Raw genomic sequence first — 15,009 nt, 5'->3', positions numbered from 1 at the left:
GAGCCACAGGTGCCACCATAATTATTTCTTACATAGTACTTACCATCACCTGTTGTTATCAATGCACATTCCTTCTCTGTAGAATACATCTTAAATGATGACAGGAGTCTTATTCATCCTATTCATTATATTCTTTTATTTCAGTGAGGCAAAGTCTTTCTCTGTTGCCCAGGGTGTAGTGGTATGATCACAGTTCACTGCAATCTCTTAACTCTCAGGCTGAAGGATCTCCTGATTAGCTAGGACTACAGGATCATGCTGCCACGTTCAGCTGATTTTTTAAATTTTTTTGTAGAGGCAGTGCCTCACTGTGTTGTCTAGCTTGATCTTGAACTCCTGGGCTAAAGCATTCCTCCCCATCTTAGTTTCCCAGCATACTGGAATTATGGGTGTGACCCACTGCACCTGGCCTATAGCACACATTTCTAATTCCTACAAAGTGCCTAGTATAGAGTGGGTGCTAAATGAGTATTTCTAGAATGAGGGAGTAAAAGTGTGAATGACTGATTAACTAACCTAGTTTTTAGTAGTTCTTTTTACCATTACTGATAGCCATGAGATTATGTATATTTTTGAGAGATAGGTCTTTAATCTTTATAGGATATTCATAGACCTTTAGTGTACTTTATCTGGTAATAGAATCTTCCTTAAGGAAATGGAGGTTGTCATTGGCATAGTCCCCAACTTTATAACTTATTTTTTGACCCAGTGTAAAGATCTTTGTATCTGAACAAATTTATCATAGCTATAGACCATATCTTGTCTCTGGTTTTCCCCTCCCTCCCTTTCTTCTTTCCTTCTCTCCTTTCTTTCCTTTTCTTTCATTCATTTATTTTTTGAGACAGGGTTTCACTCTTGTCTCCCAGGCTAGAGGGCAGTGGCATTGTCACAACTCATGGCAACTCCTGCTTTCTTAGCCTTCTGATTAGCTGAGACTATAGGCATGCACCACCACATCTGGCTAATTTTTCTATTTTTTGTAAAGATGGAGTCTTGCTCTTGTTCAGACTGGTCTCTCCCTGCCTCAAGCAATCCTCCCACCTGGGTCTCCCAGGGTGCTAGGATTATAGGTGCGAGCCACCCTAACTAGCCCTTTTTTCGTAGAGTTTGTTTCTTTTAAGTCCAAGGAACTTCCTTGATCAAGGAGCTTTACACTTAATAATATTTGCTAAGCCTAGCTGTCTGTTGCATAAATACAGGGTAAAAATTCTTTTATTTAAACTAACAGACAGTAGTTATTGCCTCATTGTGAACTTAGCAGAGTTTCTAAAAATCTTAAGTAACAAACTGTGGTTAGATTATCTGGGTTTTTTTTGTTTTTGTTTTTTAAGGCAATTCATACAACGTTTCTACTTATTAAATACAATGTGAATACAGTAGCAGTCCTTCCTACTGGTCACAGTTAATTATTATCAGGCTTCTACCTCTTCTCTGGACATAACATCTTTACATATGTGTTAGAAAGTTTCTTAGTGGAGCATAGTGCTCCTGATGAACCATGTTTTGGTTCATCAGGAATGACCTGATGTCATTCAGAAGTGTAGAAATAATATTTTATATGTAGAATGAGGTAACTTGTAGGTAGAGGTGGTATTTTATCTATATAGACCCCATCATATGTTGTGATTTTATGAATTTTCTTATCTTCAAATACAAGTGCTTTGAAAGTATCTCTCCTTTACCTTTCTGTCTAGTCGGTATATGCCACTTGTCAGTGTAAGGCCACTAGTTTAAATAGATCGTCTGATGTATTTTCTTTTCTTTTTTTTTTTTTTTTTTTTTTTTGTAGAGACAGAGTCTCACTTTATGGCCCTCTTTAGAGTGCCATGGCCTCACACAGCTCACAGCAACCTCCAACTCCTGGGCTTACGTGATTCTCTTGCCTCACCCTCCCGAGTAGCTGGGACTACAGGCGCCTGCCACAACGCCCAGCTATTTTTTGGTTGCAGTTTGGCCGGGGCCGGGTTTGAACCCGCCACCCTCCGTATATGGGGCCGGGGCGTCACCGACTGAGCCACAGGCGCCGCCCCGTCTGATGTATTTTCATGGTATGGGGTTCTCTGATTCAGTAAATACTTTAAAAAAGGAAATTTCTGATTCATGCTTGTTGGTGAGTTGGTAAGTCATTATTGACAGGTTAGGGCAGTAAGTCTAAACTGGATTTACAAAGACTTTTTTCAAACACCATAATACTGCTCGCTTTCTAAGCTATCCAATTATGGAGAGGATTAATCCAGTAATTTCTTTTAGAAGACGTGAACGATCAAGAGAGAGGGACCATAGTAGATCACGAGAGAAGAGTCGGCGTCATAAATCCCGTAGTAGAGATCGTCATGACGATTATTACAGAGAGAGAAGCAGAGAACGGGAAAGGCACCGGGATCGGGATCGAGACCGCGACCGAGAACGTGACCGGGAGCGAGAGTATCGCCATCGCTAGAAGGTGAGTACCCCTTGTTCCTGGTGTATTTAGCATGTGTGTTATTAGCAGCGATTATAACTCCAAGGCTATTGTTTATACAGTATATACCTACATTTTAAATGGTCCAACTACTTGTTCTGAATTTAATCTTCTGGAAACACCTGAGACTGATAACAGGTAAGTAATTACAGGTAAAAATTTTGACTCTTTATTCTTGAATATTGAGAGTTATCACTTTCAGGTTCCAAATTAGTAATGGTCTTAACATAGCAAGGAAATAATCAAGAGGACTCATTGTGTACTTCTAAAATCCAAAAATTGGAATTCTTATAATCATATAACACAGTTTTCATGTGATTTGAAATGTACTGGGAGTTATTTCTCATATATATTACATGCTGGGATTTTTAAAAATCAATTTAAAGTTTCTATTCTTGAACTAATTTAATTTGTCCCTATAACTTTAAGAACGTCTAACACATTAAGCTATTATAATAACAGGAAGTTTTGTGTTTTTTTTTTCGGCACGGAAAGTCTTTTTCCTTAAAGTAATATATTTTATAAAAGACATGTTATCTTGGCATCTGGTATTTGTTTTTTTTAAAGAAAAGAAACAGTATTCCTTAATTTGCAAAGAACATATGAAGTACTTAATTAAAATGAGTTATGGGTTCAGGATACTCCATATCTAAAAATTTTAGATTGTGTCAAGCCGTACATCCCAGGTTAGAATAACATTGAAATAATTTTCTTTGATGTTTCATTCATAAACCATAATCATTGTCTTTTTTTTCTGTATTTTAGAACTATTTCTTGTGTACATTTTTCATAAAGTGGGGAGAGTTGTCTGTTGATGCTTCATTTTCACATGTAATTTTATTTTTATATTTGTGGACAGCATTTATTCATGTGAAGAGTTGGGAGGAGGGCACTATAAGGCTTGTTCATGTTACACAAAAGTTACTCTGTAAACAAGTATTTTCTATATATATGTTGGTGGCATATCCAAATTAAATTAGGCTAAAACAAACCCCTTATAAGTAAATACTCTGTGCAATTACTCACTACTCATGGGAAACTTACTGAAAATTCATTCATGGTAATTGTTAGTATTTAAATTGTTACCTACAAAATTAAAGGCTTTATCAAGTGTTTGTAATTCTGTGACAGAACAGCAGTTTCTTTAAGCATAACTTCGGCAAATGAGATCCTTTTGAATAATAAATACTATTTAGAAAGTAAGCATGTAAAGTCTTATTTTTATGGGACATTTATGAGCTCTTACACTGTTTACAGTTTTAAGGGCTTTTAACTGAAAAGGCTGGTTTTAATACTTTTCTTTGCATTTTAAACATATAGGTTGAATATCAAATTTTTCATTTTTATATAGTTTTCCATGTATTGTATTACCAAATTTAATATAAGTATTCTCAAAATATTTCTTGAATATGAGGCAAAACGTCTTTCACTCTAAAACTAAACTTACTGAAATTGATACTATTTGCAGATGTAAAAATTGAATGTTATATCATGTAAATTGAAACACTAAGTTTTAAAGATGTAGTACTTTTTCCCCCTGAATACATCTGATCTCACAAAGGAAAATGTACAGTGTCCATCATTTACTTAAGATGAATGTGGTCAGGTTATTAGTTGAAATGCCTAACTTTATTAGCCATTTCAATTACAGAAAGGTACATATATTTTTAGACTTTATAAGTTATCAATAAGCTTCTAGTTAGTGAAGTCATGATTAAGAAAAATCGAATATACCGGGCGGCGCCTGTGGCTCAGTCGGTAGGGCACCAGCCCCATATACCAAGGGTAGCAGGTTCAAGCCCAGCCCCGGCCAAACTGCAACCAAAAAATAGCCGGGCGTTGTGGCGGGCGCCTGTAGTCCCAGCTGCTCAGGAGGCTGAGGCAGGAGAATCGCTTAAGCCCAGGAGTTGGAGGTTGCTGTGAGCTGTGTGAGGCCACGGCACTCTACCAAGGGCCAGAAAGTGAGACTCTGTCTCTACAAAAAAAAAAAAAAAAAAATCGAATATACCTTCATTCATCTCAAATTGGATAGTACCCTTCAAGGGGCCTCTAAACCAATTTAAACCCCAAGTTAGTTAATGAGAATTTTCTTACTGCTTTTGGAAAAACTAGCATATTCAATCAAATAAAGTCCTTCTGAAAAGTCCGTTGTTAATCTTAAATACTTTGAATTAACTAACATTACATTCTAGTAATGGGTACACCTAAATATATCATGACTTGAGTTTCATTACATTCAGACATTAACTATGAATTCCTAACGTGCAAATATTGTTGTTGACATTTTTTCTTAATCACTGATGTACCATACCAGAATTTCCATGTTTTGTTTGTACATTAATCAGAATTGAGTTGTAATATTGTATGTGCCTTCATCCAAGCCAAATTTTACATGAGCATTTCCAGTGCAAAAAATTCTGTTGTCCTGGATTATTGTACCTCTGCTATATAAAACAGTATTTATTGTGGATGTAGAAAATGAATAAAAGGGTGGGGACTGGGATTAATTATATTCAAGTGATAAACTTTTTTAAGGAAATAAAAAAACTTAAGTGCAAATTATATCACCATCATAATCAGGTCTGTTGTTGACCTCTTTAGAAGTTTTAATATATGAGTCCTTTTGAGCTTTCATGTATTAAATGGACTAAATGGAATAAGAGTGACTTGAAAGCTAAAGTGAATGTCAGTAAAGTCTGTATACAAGTAAAATACTAATGTAATTTATTATTAAAGTAATGATGGATGACTAAAAGGGCAAGTTCTTAATTTAACTGGAAACTTAATGATGATGGCAAGCTGTTAATGTCTGTCCCATCTTAATTTTTTTTGTGTTTGAACTGTTGGTAGTGTTAATTGCTTTCTCTCATTTTAAAATGTATGAGTTTTTCTATAAAAGCATTCAATATCTAAGTTCCATAGACAATATTTTAATTTTGAAGATACTACTATTGTAAATTTCAATATGTAAATGCATGTGCTTCATATTCTGTAATTTCTGCCTCTATTCTGAGACCACTCTGAGCAAAATAAAAATAGTTCAGTGTTTTAAGAGTGTACTTCTTAGGAAATAATTTCTCTTTCGTAGTTGAGTTATTTTCTTTTAGGTAGTGTTCCTCTCATTACTTGTTTGGAACAGCCCTACTCAGTAAATCTGTGTTGTTTTTCTTTGTGTACTGAAACAAGAGTTTTTTTAAAAAAAAAAATAATACTCTTTATTCAGGCTTTCCCTTTCCCTAGTCTGTGAGATTTTACATATTCCCAAATCATTATCCAATTCTTTTTTTTTTTTTTTTTTGTAGTTTCTGGCTGGGGCTGGTTTTGAACCCACCACCTCCGGCATATGGGGCTGGTGCCCTACCTTACCCCTTTGAGCCCACAGGGGCCGCCCCTATCCAATTCTTTGATAAAAATTTTAAGCATTGTATATAGACTCTGGAATAGATACATTTTGCTATGTGATTAATTTTTTTCCTGCCTTTTTTCTACCTTAAATATCATGATCTTAGATTTTGTTACTTTTGTATAAGATTTATAATGCTTTGTATTTGCTTATTTAGCTTATAGATGTGTTTTAATTTGGAAAAAAAACAAACCAAAAGAATTAAAAGGCTTTTTTGGTACATGTTAAGATGTTTCCTTTTCTTAAGAGTTAGTGTTGTTTTAAGGCTTATGTGGAAATTACAATTCTCTTAGTTACCTGGTTACTGATACTGGTTGTAATAAGATTTAAAAGTTATTCTGCAACTCTTCAGTCATCTGAGGGTTATCTATCAAGTCCAGCCCTATGTCTCCTGTGTTTGCCACACTCCCTAACTGCTCTGCTTCATCTGTACAAGGTAGATCTTGTTTCTCAAACTCTATTCTTGTTTTTAGTATTATTTACAAAACCTGACTATACAGCTGTTTTAGTTGGTTACAAAAGAGGATAGGAAGTGATCCCTTGAATGGATGTATAGTGTGTTTTGCTCACTGTGGTTTAAGAATGTAATTTTATTTACAAATGATTGATGTTCCTGGTTTAAAACAAATTTCAGTGCTAGCGTGAGTCACCTTACTCTCTCACCTCATCTCAATGTGAAACTTAACTACCATTGTTTTATTATGTAAATTAGATTGTTTTAAATAAATAATTCGATGAATAGTTAGCATTGTTTAAAGAAAACCTAACAATGAAAAAAAGGATATGGGTGCCAATTATGCTATCCATATTTATGATTTTGCCTTCTGTGGTAGCTTGTTTTAACTCACAAAGAATTCTAAATAACAAATAGCTTATTTTAAAATGTCCATTTTGTGTTGGGCGGCGCCTATGGCTCAAGGAGTAGGGCGCCGGTCCCATATGCCAGAGGTGGTGGGTTCAAACCTAGCCCCCGCCAAAAACCAAAAAAAAAAAAGAGAGAGAGAGAGAGAGAAAAACATGTCCATTTTGTGAATCTTTTGGGAGCAAAGCTAATTTTTCTTTTGTGACGAGTTTATTTCTACTATTTAGTGGACTGCCTAGAGTAACAATTATGTATATGCTTTATAGAGTATTGAAATATTTATTTAAAATGAGGTAAGTACTGTGTCCCGAGGTAGGAGGATGACAGTATGAGAAGTTTGGCAGCAAGGAACATTGTGTAAGCATCTGTAATAAACATTTGGTTTTGTGTAATACATTAACACAAGAAGGAATTTTCATTTTAAAAAGTTATCTTGTATACAGATACTTATTTCTCTTGCCCACCTCTTCTCCATTCTTCTCATTAAGGAGAGATTATGTGATAGAGAAAAGTGATTTTTTTTCATTAGTAGTACATCTCAAATTATATGAGAATTCTTTTAATCAATATGAAAATCTTAAAAGTGCCCTATCAGATATGTACTTGACTCTTAAAAGATGAATTTACAATGAGTTTAAAATACCAATACTAACAAATTTGCTTAGATAAGTTTCTAACAGAAACATTAATAATTTGAGTTGTTAATAATGGTGTGATTTATATTATCTAAAACATAGGTATTTCTCTTTGTATTGAGATTTTACAGAAGTTCTCACTTTAGTTTATAGACTTTACTAAAGAGCTGTTGTAGATTCCGTTTGTCTTAATTGTTTTAATGATTGTTCCTATGTAGGTTTTCATTTTATAATTGATAGCTAAAGCAAGTAATTGTGCGACTTTAACATTACAGATTTGACCAAATGAAATTATGAAAATTTGGGCATTGAATGTATTTTGTTAATTCTCAGCTTCTTTTTATATCTTTGTTTATGTAGATGTCTACTTAGACATTGAGACTATAATATGGAATTGGATTATTGGAAATGGGTTGTGTTGCCTTCAAATTTGCTTCCATTTGAGATTGTAACATTTGTATTTCCAAGTGGATAAATGTAAAGTGTTTAGAAATAGAAGTTAAAAGCATTAGACTATCCCCCAGATTTTATATGTCTGTATGGTGAAAAATTAGAGTTTTATTAATAGTAAAGGTCTATCTATATAAAAGCATAATCAAGCATGAAATGAATTCATTAGTCCTGAATAAAAGTATGTGTTGTAATTTCACAAAAAGTACTCTCCAAATAAAAAGTAGTATAATTCTTCACTGGAGTGATGATGATATAAAGTCTGTAGTGTATGTGATGTGTTTTTTGGAAGGATCGAATATTTTTGTTCTGCTCACTGTGACTAATTTTTCCCTCTCAAATGGCCCGATCTCGTCTTCATTCCTTCTAGCACAGCGGTTCTCAGTCTGTGGGTCGTGACCCACAGGAACTGTGTTAAAGGGCGGCGTGGCATTAGGAAGGTTGAGAACCACTGTTCTAGCACAACAAACTTTAGGGAAATAGCATTTCTTTGCAGTAAGATTTATGCACTTCCCAGTAATTCCTTTTTCACATTAGAACATATCCTTTGTCTTTCAGTTTTTAATAAGTGCATTGCCAATAGTAAAAATAAAGCATTTGAAAACTGCCGTTTTAGATTTTTTCCATTAAATAATTTACTAAATAGCTTCATCAACATATAAGATGAAGGTGCAATTAAAGGTAACATTAGAAATGGCTGAAGTATCTCTGGAAAATGTGGGCATATAGAAACTAAAAGAGAGAGTTAGGGATTGTAATATCTTTTTTTCCTTTTGTAGTTATCAAATTTTTAAGTTTTTGCTGCTAGGCATTGTGAATTTATAAGCTGATGCTCTTAAGATAAAACCTAGTTGGGGAAAAATTTATGATTGCAACAGAAAATTACTTTTATTCTAGAGCAAAATATTTTTCAACTATTTTTATGAGAGAATTATCATTTAACATTGTGCCCTTTTGACTCTAAGATCACTTTATTCTTGAAGTGTTCTCAGAATTTATATTTTCAATATAAATTTCAGGGATCACTTACCTTCAAGTTAATTGATGTGAACCTCTACCTAAAGTTCACACATACATACGTACTTTTGAAATTTTAGTTTATCAACTTTATTCTGTTTATTTTTCCTTTATGTGAGTTTTTGATAAAATTTATCATTGTGGATCCCATTTTGCTTCTTTTTGGTTAATTTATATACTAAGTTAGATATTTTGATGTAGGTGAAATAGAGTAAAAGTAAAGTAAATGTTTTAAATCTGTATTATGTCTAAAGATTTGTATGTGGATGTCATATTTTAAATGTCCATATTGAACTATTTATAAATTTCATTAATAAATTTTGTAATGTGGAGCACCATTTGATTTATAACAATTGCAGAAGTTCCTGTATGCTGTCAAATAAATATAATTAATCTGTAAAATAATTCATTGCATTTTATATTCAGTTCAGCCTTTAATTGTTAAATGAGTCGATATAGAATTGATATGTGGGCAAATGAAAAATATTTACATTAAAATCATCCCAGCATTTTCCGTTTATTTTTGTAGTTTTCATATTTTAGAAAATGACTTTGAATGTTTCCATCTAACAGAAACAGTAGCTGCTATATTTTCATTTCTGTTTCAGTTAAATTTATAAGGCAATAATATCTTAAGAAAAAAATCAGAATGTCTTTTAATCATCAGATAAATTTGAGAACATTTCTCCAGCACGAGGGCAGCTACTGTTTCAGTTAACTCTTACTGTGTGCTAGAATGATATAACAGCAGGGAAGTAGATGCACGACTTGTGTATAGTTAAGCCAGCGTTTTTCTGTGTATTATGGGGAATAGCAAAATCTACATCACAAATTTTGACACATTACAGCTGAAGGAAGAGGATCACCTTCTACGACAAAGGAGTCTTCATGGGGGAAAAATGACGCTTGTCCAGCAGTTTACTTCTTGTGATTGAACTGAACCTGTAAGGATTCATGGATAAAATGAACAGGAATAGATCTGAATAAAGCAAATCTGCATAAATGGTAACCAGTAGCTCTACTTTTATTTTTTATGTTGCTTAACTGTTTTATTTGAAGGAAACCTATGTGATTTAAAAAGTTATAGCTTTTGCAACTTTATTACTGGTTATATACATTTGGCCATTATAATGTGCAAGCAATTGGAAAAAAAAAAAGTCAAGTAAATGCTTGTTTTTATAGTAGTTTGTTCTTGTTAAAAATGTTCATATGATAATGTCTGTAAACAGCACCACTTTGATTACAATAGATGTAGTGTTGTAATAAACTGTTTAATGGGGCTGATGTGTAAAGCTGTTCAAGTTATTTGATGTTTACACCTCAGGGAAAGTCTTGTGTTCAGCAATATCTAAAGATAATGTTACTATGACAACATTTTTACTGTCCTTTACAAAAGCATTGCAATAGCGTTTTGGATATGCTACAGTCTAATCTTGCGTTCAGTGAATTAAACATACTAATTGTCACTTGCCCTTGATTTTGATATTAGAATAGGTGATTACATGGATATTTAATATTTCTATATTCTGCTTTTCTAGCTATTTTTACCTAGTTTAGCTTGTGACTTTGCTGAATGGTATGTAAACTTGTAAAAACTGAAATTTGACAGACACAGCAATCCAGTCAATGTATTAGGGGTCAAAAAAATGTGAAGTTTAAACTTTTTAGTAAAAACCCATACATATTTGCTATGTAATGCAGCTTAATTACAACACAGATATACTGAAACACTTAATTGTGTACTGCTAGCATTGAAGAAATACTTCGATTATTCTGATTTGATGCTGCAGTTATTTCTTATTTCATATTGATTATTTATTTTTGAAGCCAGTCAGTGTAAATACAGTGTGCAGAAGATACATGAGAGTTAAGAGAGCCTTAGTTTTATTTTTGGATTGGTACAGATTCCTGAAGGAAGTCATGTTTATTAACCTTGGGTCATACTCTCCAGAGTGTGTAGCAGGAGATACAGGTGTGCCCTGTCTGCACAGTTGAAGGAATTCTGTGTAGATTCATTGAACCTATTGATTGATGCTAGAGTTACTTAGCTAATCAAAGATTTTTTTTTTTTTTAAGACCTGCCTTACATACAGGCCCACATTAAAACACTTGGGTGGCATGCGTTCTTGGAAACTTATAGGCAGTGTCTTGATTTGATTATTTTCTAGGAAGGTAATTATAACTCACTAATTCAGAAATTTGAGTTAGAATTTTAAACAAGTTAATTTGTTAAAATGTTTTTAAGATCTGATTATCTTTGAGAGGTCTGATAATACACATTGATTTTAAAGTATAGCCAAATTTTAAGATAATGCTTAAAGTACTTAAGTACCCTAGATATTATATAATGAACAACTGTAGAAGCCCTCCAGAAATTTCCACTGCCGTCCTCCAGTTACATCTTGGCTGCTATCAAACTGCTTCTCACAACATTAGCTGTTTTGAATTATCCTTATAACTGCCAGTTTTATTTAAAAGTATTTTGTGTTTAGAGTATGTGCATGGGATCATTGGTGTTTATCAGAACTATTCACTCATAGAAGTGAGTTTTTAGTGTTTTTGTGTTGTTGAAAATGCAGTTGCCTTTTTAACATTATTCAAAAGTTGTATCAAATTCAATTTTCTCGTTTTCTGTATAGGTTGTTAGTTTTTGTCATTTCTTAGCTTTTAAAAATTTTAAGTACAATGCCCTAATGCGAAGAAGGATGGACATAAATATTACAAGGAAAGTTAGTTAATAGTAAGATTAAAAGGTAAGTAAAGTGTCCATGAGAATAAAAATTTCTCTGAACAATTTTAATGGAATCACGAAAATCTAATTGCACTTGAATTTGAAACTGGAAATTTTGTACTAACTAAATCCTTTGTTTACCTATTCACTTTCTATCAGTGGAACCCTTAATTGCTCCTTCTATGTCACTCTTCTCCCCGCTCGGCTCATTTTGTTGCATGACTTGTTACAGACAGTATGAGTGTACTAGATTTGTTTGCTGCTAGTCCATTGTTTTAAGTGTTGCCAGAACTTTTTGGTCTGACCAAGTAATTTTACAAAGTCCTCTACCTGATAACACATGAATGTATAGCAGTTACGGTGAAATTGCAAACCTTGTATAATGTTTCATACCCCTTCTGTTTATAGGTTGGTATTTGAAAGCTCTTCTTTTTTTTTTTTTAATGTGTAAAAACAATCCAAAGAGATAAACCCTTGTGTAGACACCAAAAAAATACAGTGTCTCAGAGACCTTTTTATTTTTTCCTTAATAACTGTAGTGGATATGAAAGCAAACTTGAATTTTAAACCATAGCATTTATCATTGCTATGAAGTCACATTCCTTTTAGCCAGTAGTAAAGTTATGGATGTGGTACAGCACCTGAATGGTATCACTTACGAAGCAACCCTTTGATTTGAAAGGAACTATGTTATGAAAAGCATACGCCAGTGTAACATTGAGGGTGTTTATTTTGTTCTCTCAGTTTTCATAAGCAAGATTTGGAGTGATTTACAGTTAATTACTCTTTTACCTAGAATGTTCTTAAGCAGTTAACTACAATTTAGACTTCACAAATAATTTGTAGCTTAAGATATTATTTTCATTTAATTCTCCTGTGGAGAATGTTGCTTTATTTTTTACTAGTTTCAGGTTAGTTCTTAAACATGGAGGTTTTAATGAATGTTGTATAATATTTTATAGTGAAAGGGGAAAATTGTTGAAAGAGTTAAAGACTTTCTCTTCCCTTATGTATTGAAATGTGCCAATAACCTAAATATATCCTGTTTTATACAATGAGATGCTACGAGAATTTTTTTGTTCAAGTGCTTGAGACATTTTGGTTTTCATACCTGAGTGATCATTGCATTTTCTGTATCTTATAAAATGGCTCAAATTTTGTGTTTTGTGCTTCAGCTTAAATTATTTTAAGAGGAAGTTTTGTGTTCTGATTCTTCAACGATGGAGAATATAGTATTGAGATTCTTTTTTACAGATAACTGCTTTTTAAATTTTATTCATTAAGTTCATTCATATCCCATAGCCATCTGTAAATGCTTCCCCCAGTTGTATGTACTTAAATGCACGCTTATCCATCGTATATAATAGACATTTTTTTGTGCTAAAATATATTAAGTGGGATTTTTATAGCAAAGCATTCTATTTTTCTGTTCTTACAGTGTGGGTTTTTTTGTTTGTTTGTTTTAGCATTTACCTTCAGTTTAAACACTGGTATGTTTATTTTAATTTTTAGCAACTTGATACTTAGAAGCCTTAGACTAGTTTTTTCAGTAAGTATTCAACCAAAAAATTACAAATTTATTAAGATGTGGCCTTGGGTGGCGCCTACTCAAGGAGTAGGGCGCCGGTCCCATATGCCGGAGGTGGTGGGTTCAAACCTAGCCCTGGCCAAAAACCACAAAAAAAAAAAAAAAGAAGATGTGGCCTTACATATGGCATTCCTTGTTTTCGCAATATGAGATTTTTGATTTAGAGAAATCAAGATCCAAGATTGAAGTTTCATTGTAAGTTGAAATAGAAAATATGTTAAAATGTTTAGGCTTCTGGGAGAAAGTTTTTTTTGTTCTTTTTTTTTTTTTTTTTTTTTTTTTTTTTCGGTTTTTTTTAGAGACAGAGTCTCACTATGTTGTCTTTGGTAGAGTGCTATGGTGTCACAACTCACAGCAACCTCAAACTCTTGGGCTTAAGTGATTCTCTTGCCTCAGCCTCCCAAGTAGCTGAGACTACAAGCGCCCGCCACAACGCCCAGCTATTGTTTTCTTTTTTTTTTTTTTTTGGTTGCAACTGTCCTTGATGTTTAGCAGGCCTGGGCCGGGTTCAAACCTGCCAGCCGCAGTGTATGTGGCAGGTGCTCTAACCACTGAGTAAAGGTGCCAAGCCTGGGAGAAAGTTTTATACTCTTCTTTCTTGGCATAAGAAAAAAGCAAAAAATAGGAATTTTTATGAATATTCTAAATATTCAGGCAGTTTTCCTATTCAGATTGATTTAGGTTTGTCTTAACTAGTGTTGTTTTGTTTGTTTGTTTTATTTGAGACAGAGTCTCACTATGTCGTCCTGAGTAGAGTGCTGTGGTGTCCACAGCTCACAGCAACCTTAAATTCTTGGGCTTAAGCCTTAAGCCTTGTCTCGCTTCAGCCTCCCAAGTAGCTGGGACTACAGGCGCCCACCATGCCTGGCTTGTTTTTTTGTTGCAGTTGTCTTTGTTTAGCTGGCTTGGGCTGGGTTCAAACCCGCCAGCCTAGATGTTGTGGCCGGTGCCCTACCCACTGAACTATGGGCACCACCCTTAACCAGTGTTTTTTTTTTTTGTTTGTTTGTTTGTTTTTAATTTCAGGTTGTTGGCATTCACTGAGCATGCAAGTGCTATGATTTTTGTGTGGGACATATGAACACTTGGTTATGTGGGAACAGGTTTTAATGTTAAAGACTTCCTATTCTATTAATTAACGTGGTAATGGAAGTCTTTTAAATACTAGGTTAGATTTAATCAAAGTCACACAAATCTTGAAGTGGATATCTGTGGATAGTAAATACTACCAAGAATTTTTCATGTAGGAGTACCCTAAAACTCCATCATGGGTGTAAATGTTTCACATTGATTTCATAATTAGGCAGACCCTACATTTAGTAAAGACATTTCATTTTGAAGGTGTGTTCTTTTTGTCACACTGTTACTGCTTAACATTTCTCAGCGTTCTGTAAGTTAAATTATTTTAAAATACAATAGCAAATTCATGTTTATTTTTTTACTTTGAAAATTGTAGTACTCAGGTGGTATTTAACGGGAAAGGATCCTTTGGGGTAAATCACAATGTATTCTAAGGAATGCATCTATAACATTGATGACTTTAGCCTTAAAAAAGGTCTGTTAATTCTTCTTCCTCTGCATCCCATGGTATCTTAGCAAAGTAGTTTACAGCCCTGTACAGCCTTACAAAGTTGTTTTACAATTTTTAATGGAAAGCCCTTTAAAAAAATTGTATCATATTACCAGTACCCATGAATTGCTGAATCACAGTTTGTAAATAATTTGTTTAATATCTGAAGGCCAAAGAAAGTCTTAAGATTTTAGCTATTGACTCTATGGTGACTTCACAATAAGATTTCTGTGCAAAAGGTAAGGTGATATTTGATCAAAGAGACATCTTTTTGACGTCCATGAGAACTAGA

The 15,009-nt window shown here is 33.7% G+C and overlaps 1 protein-coding gene across 4 annotated transcripts in view; it reads left to right on the top strand.

Moving 5' to 3' along the window:
* The window catches only part of CPSF6 (cleavage and polyadenylation specific factor 6), a 33,078-nt gene extending 22,970 nt beyond the window's left edge, over positions 1-10,108 (top strand). For 2 of the 4 annotated variants that reach the window (XM_053583659.1, XM_053583661.1), the window contains 2 exons: positions 2,251-2,443; positions 9,677-10,108. In XM_053583659.1, coding sequence (XP_053439634.1) covers positions 2,251-2,440 — 190 coding nt within the window. In that variant the 3' untranslated portion in view covers positions 2,441-2,443; positions 9,677-10,108. The remainder of the gene's footprint in view (positions 1-2,250; positions 2,444-9,676) is intronic. The other 2 variants (XM_053583662.1, XM_053583660.1) reach the window with 1 other exon arrangement.
* The last annotated feature ends 4,901 nt before the right edge of the window (positions 10,109-15,009 follow it).

Source organism: Nycticebus coucang, chromosome 3, assembly GCF_027406575.1.
Source record: "Nycticebus coucang isolate mNycCou1 chromosome 3, mNycCou1.pri, whole genome shotgun sequence".
Taxonomy (NCBI): Eukaryota; Metazoa; Chordata; class Mammalia; order Primates; family Lorisidae; genus Nycticebus; species Nycticebus coucang.
The sequence above is the reverse complement of the archived record's forward strand: the minus strand, read 5'-3'. Positions and strand labels throughout refer to the sequence as shown.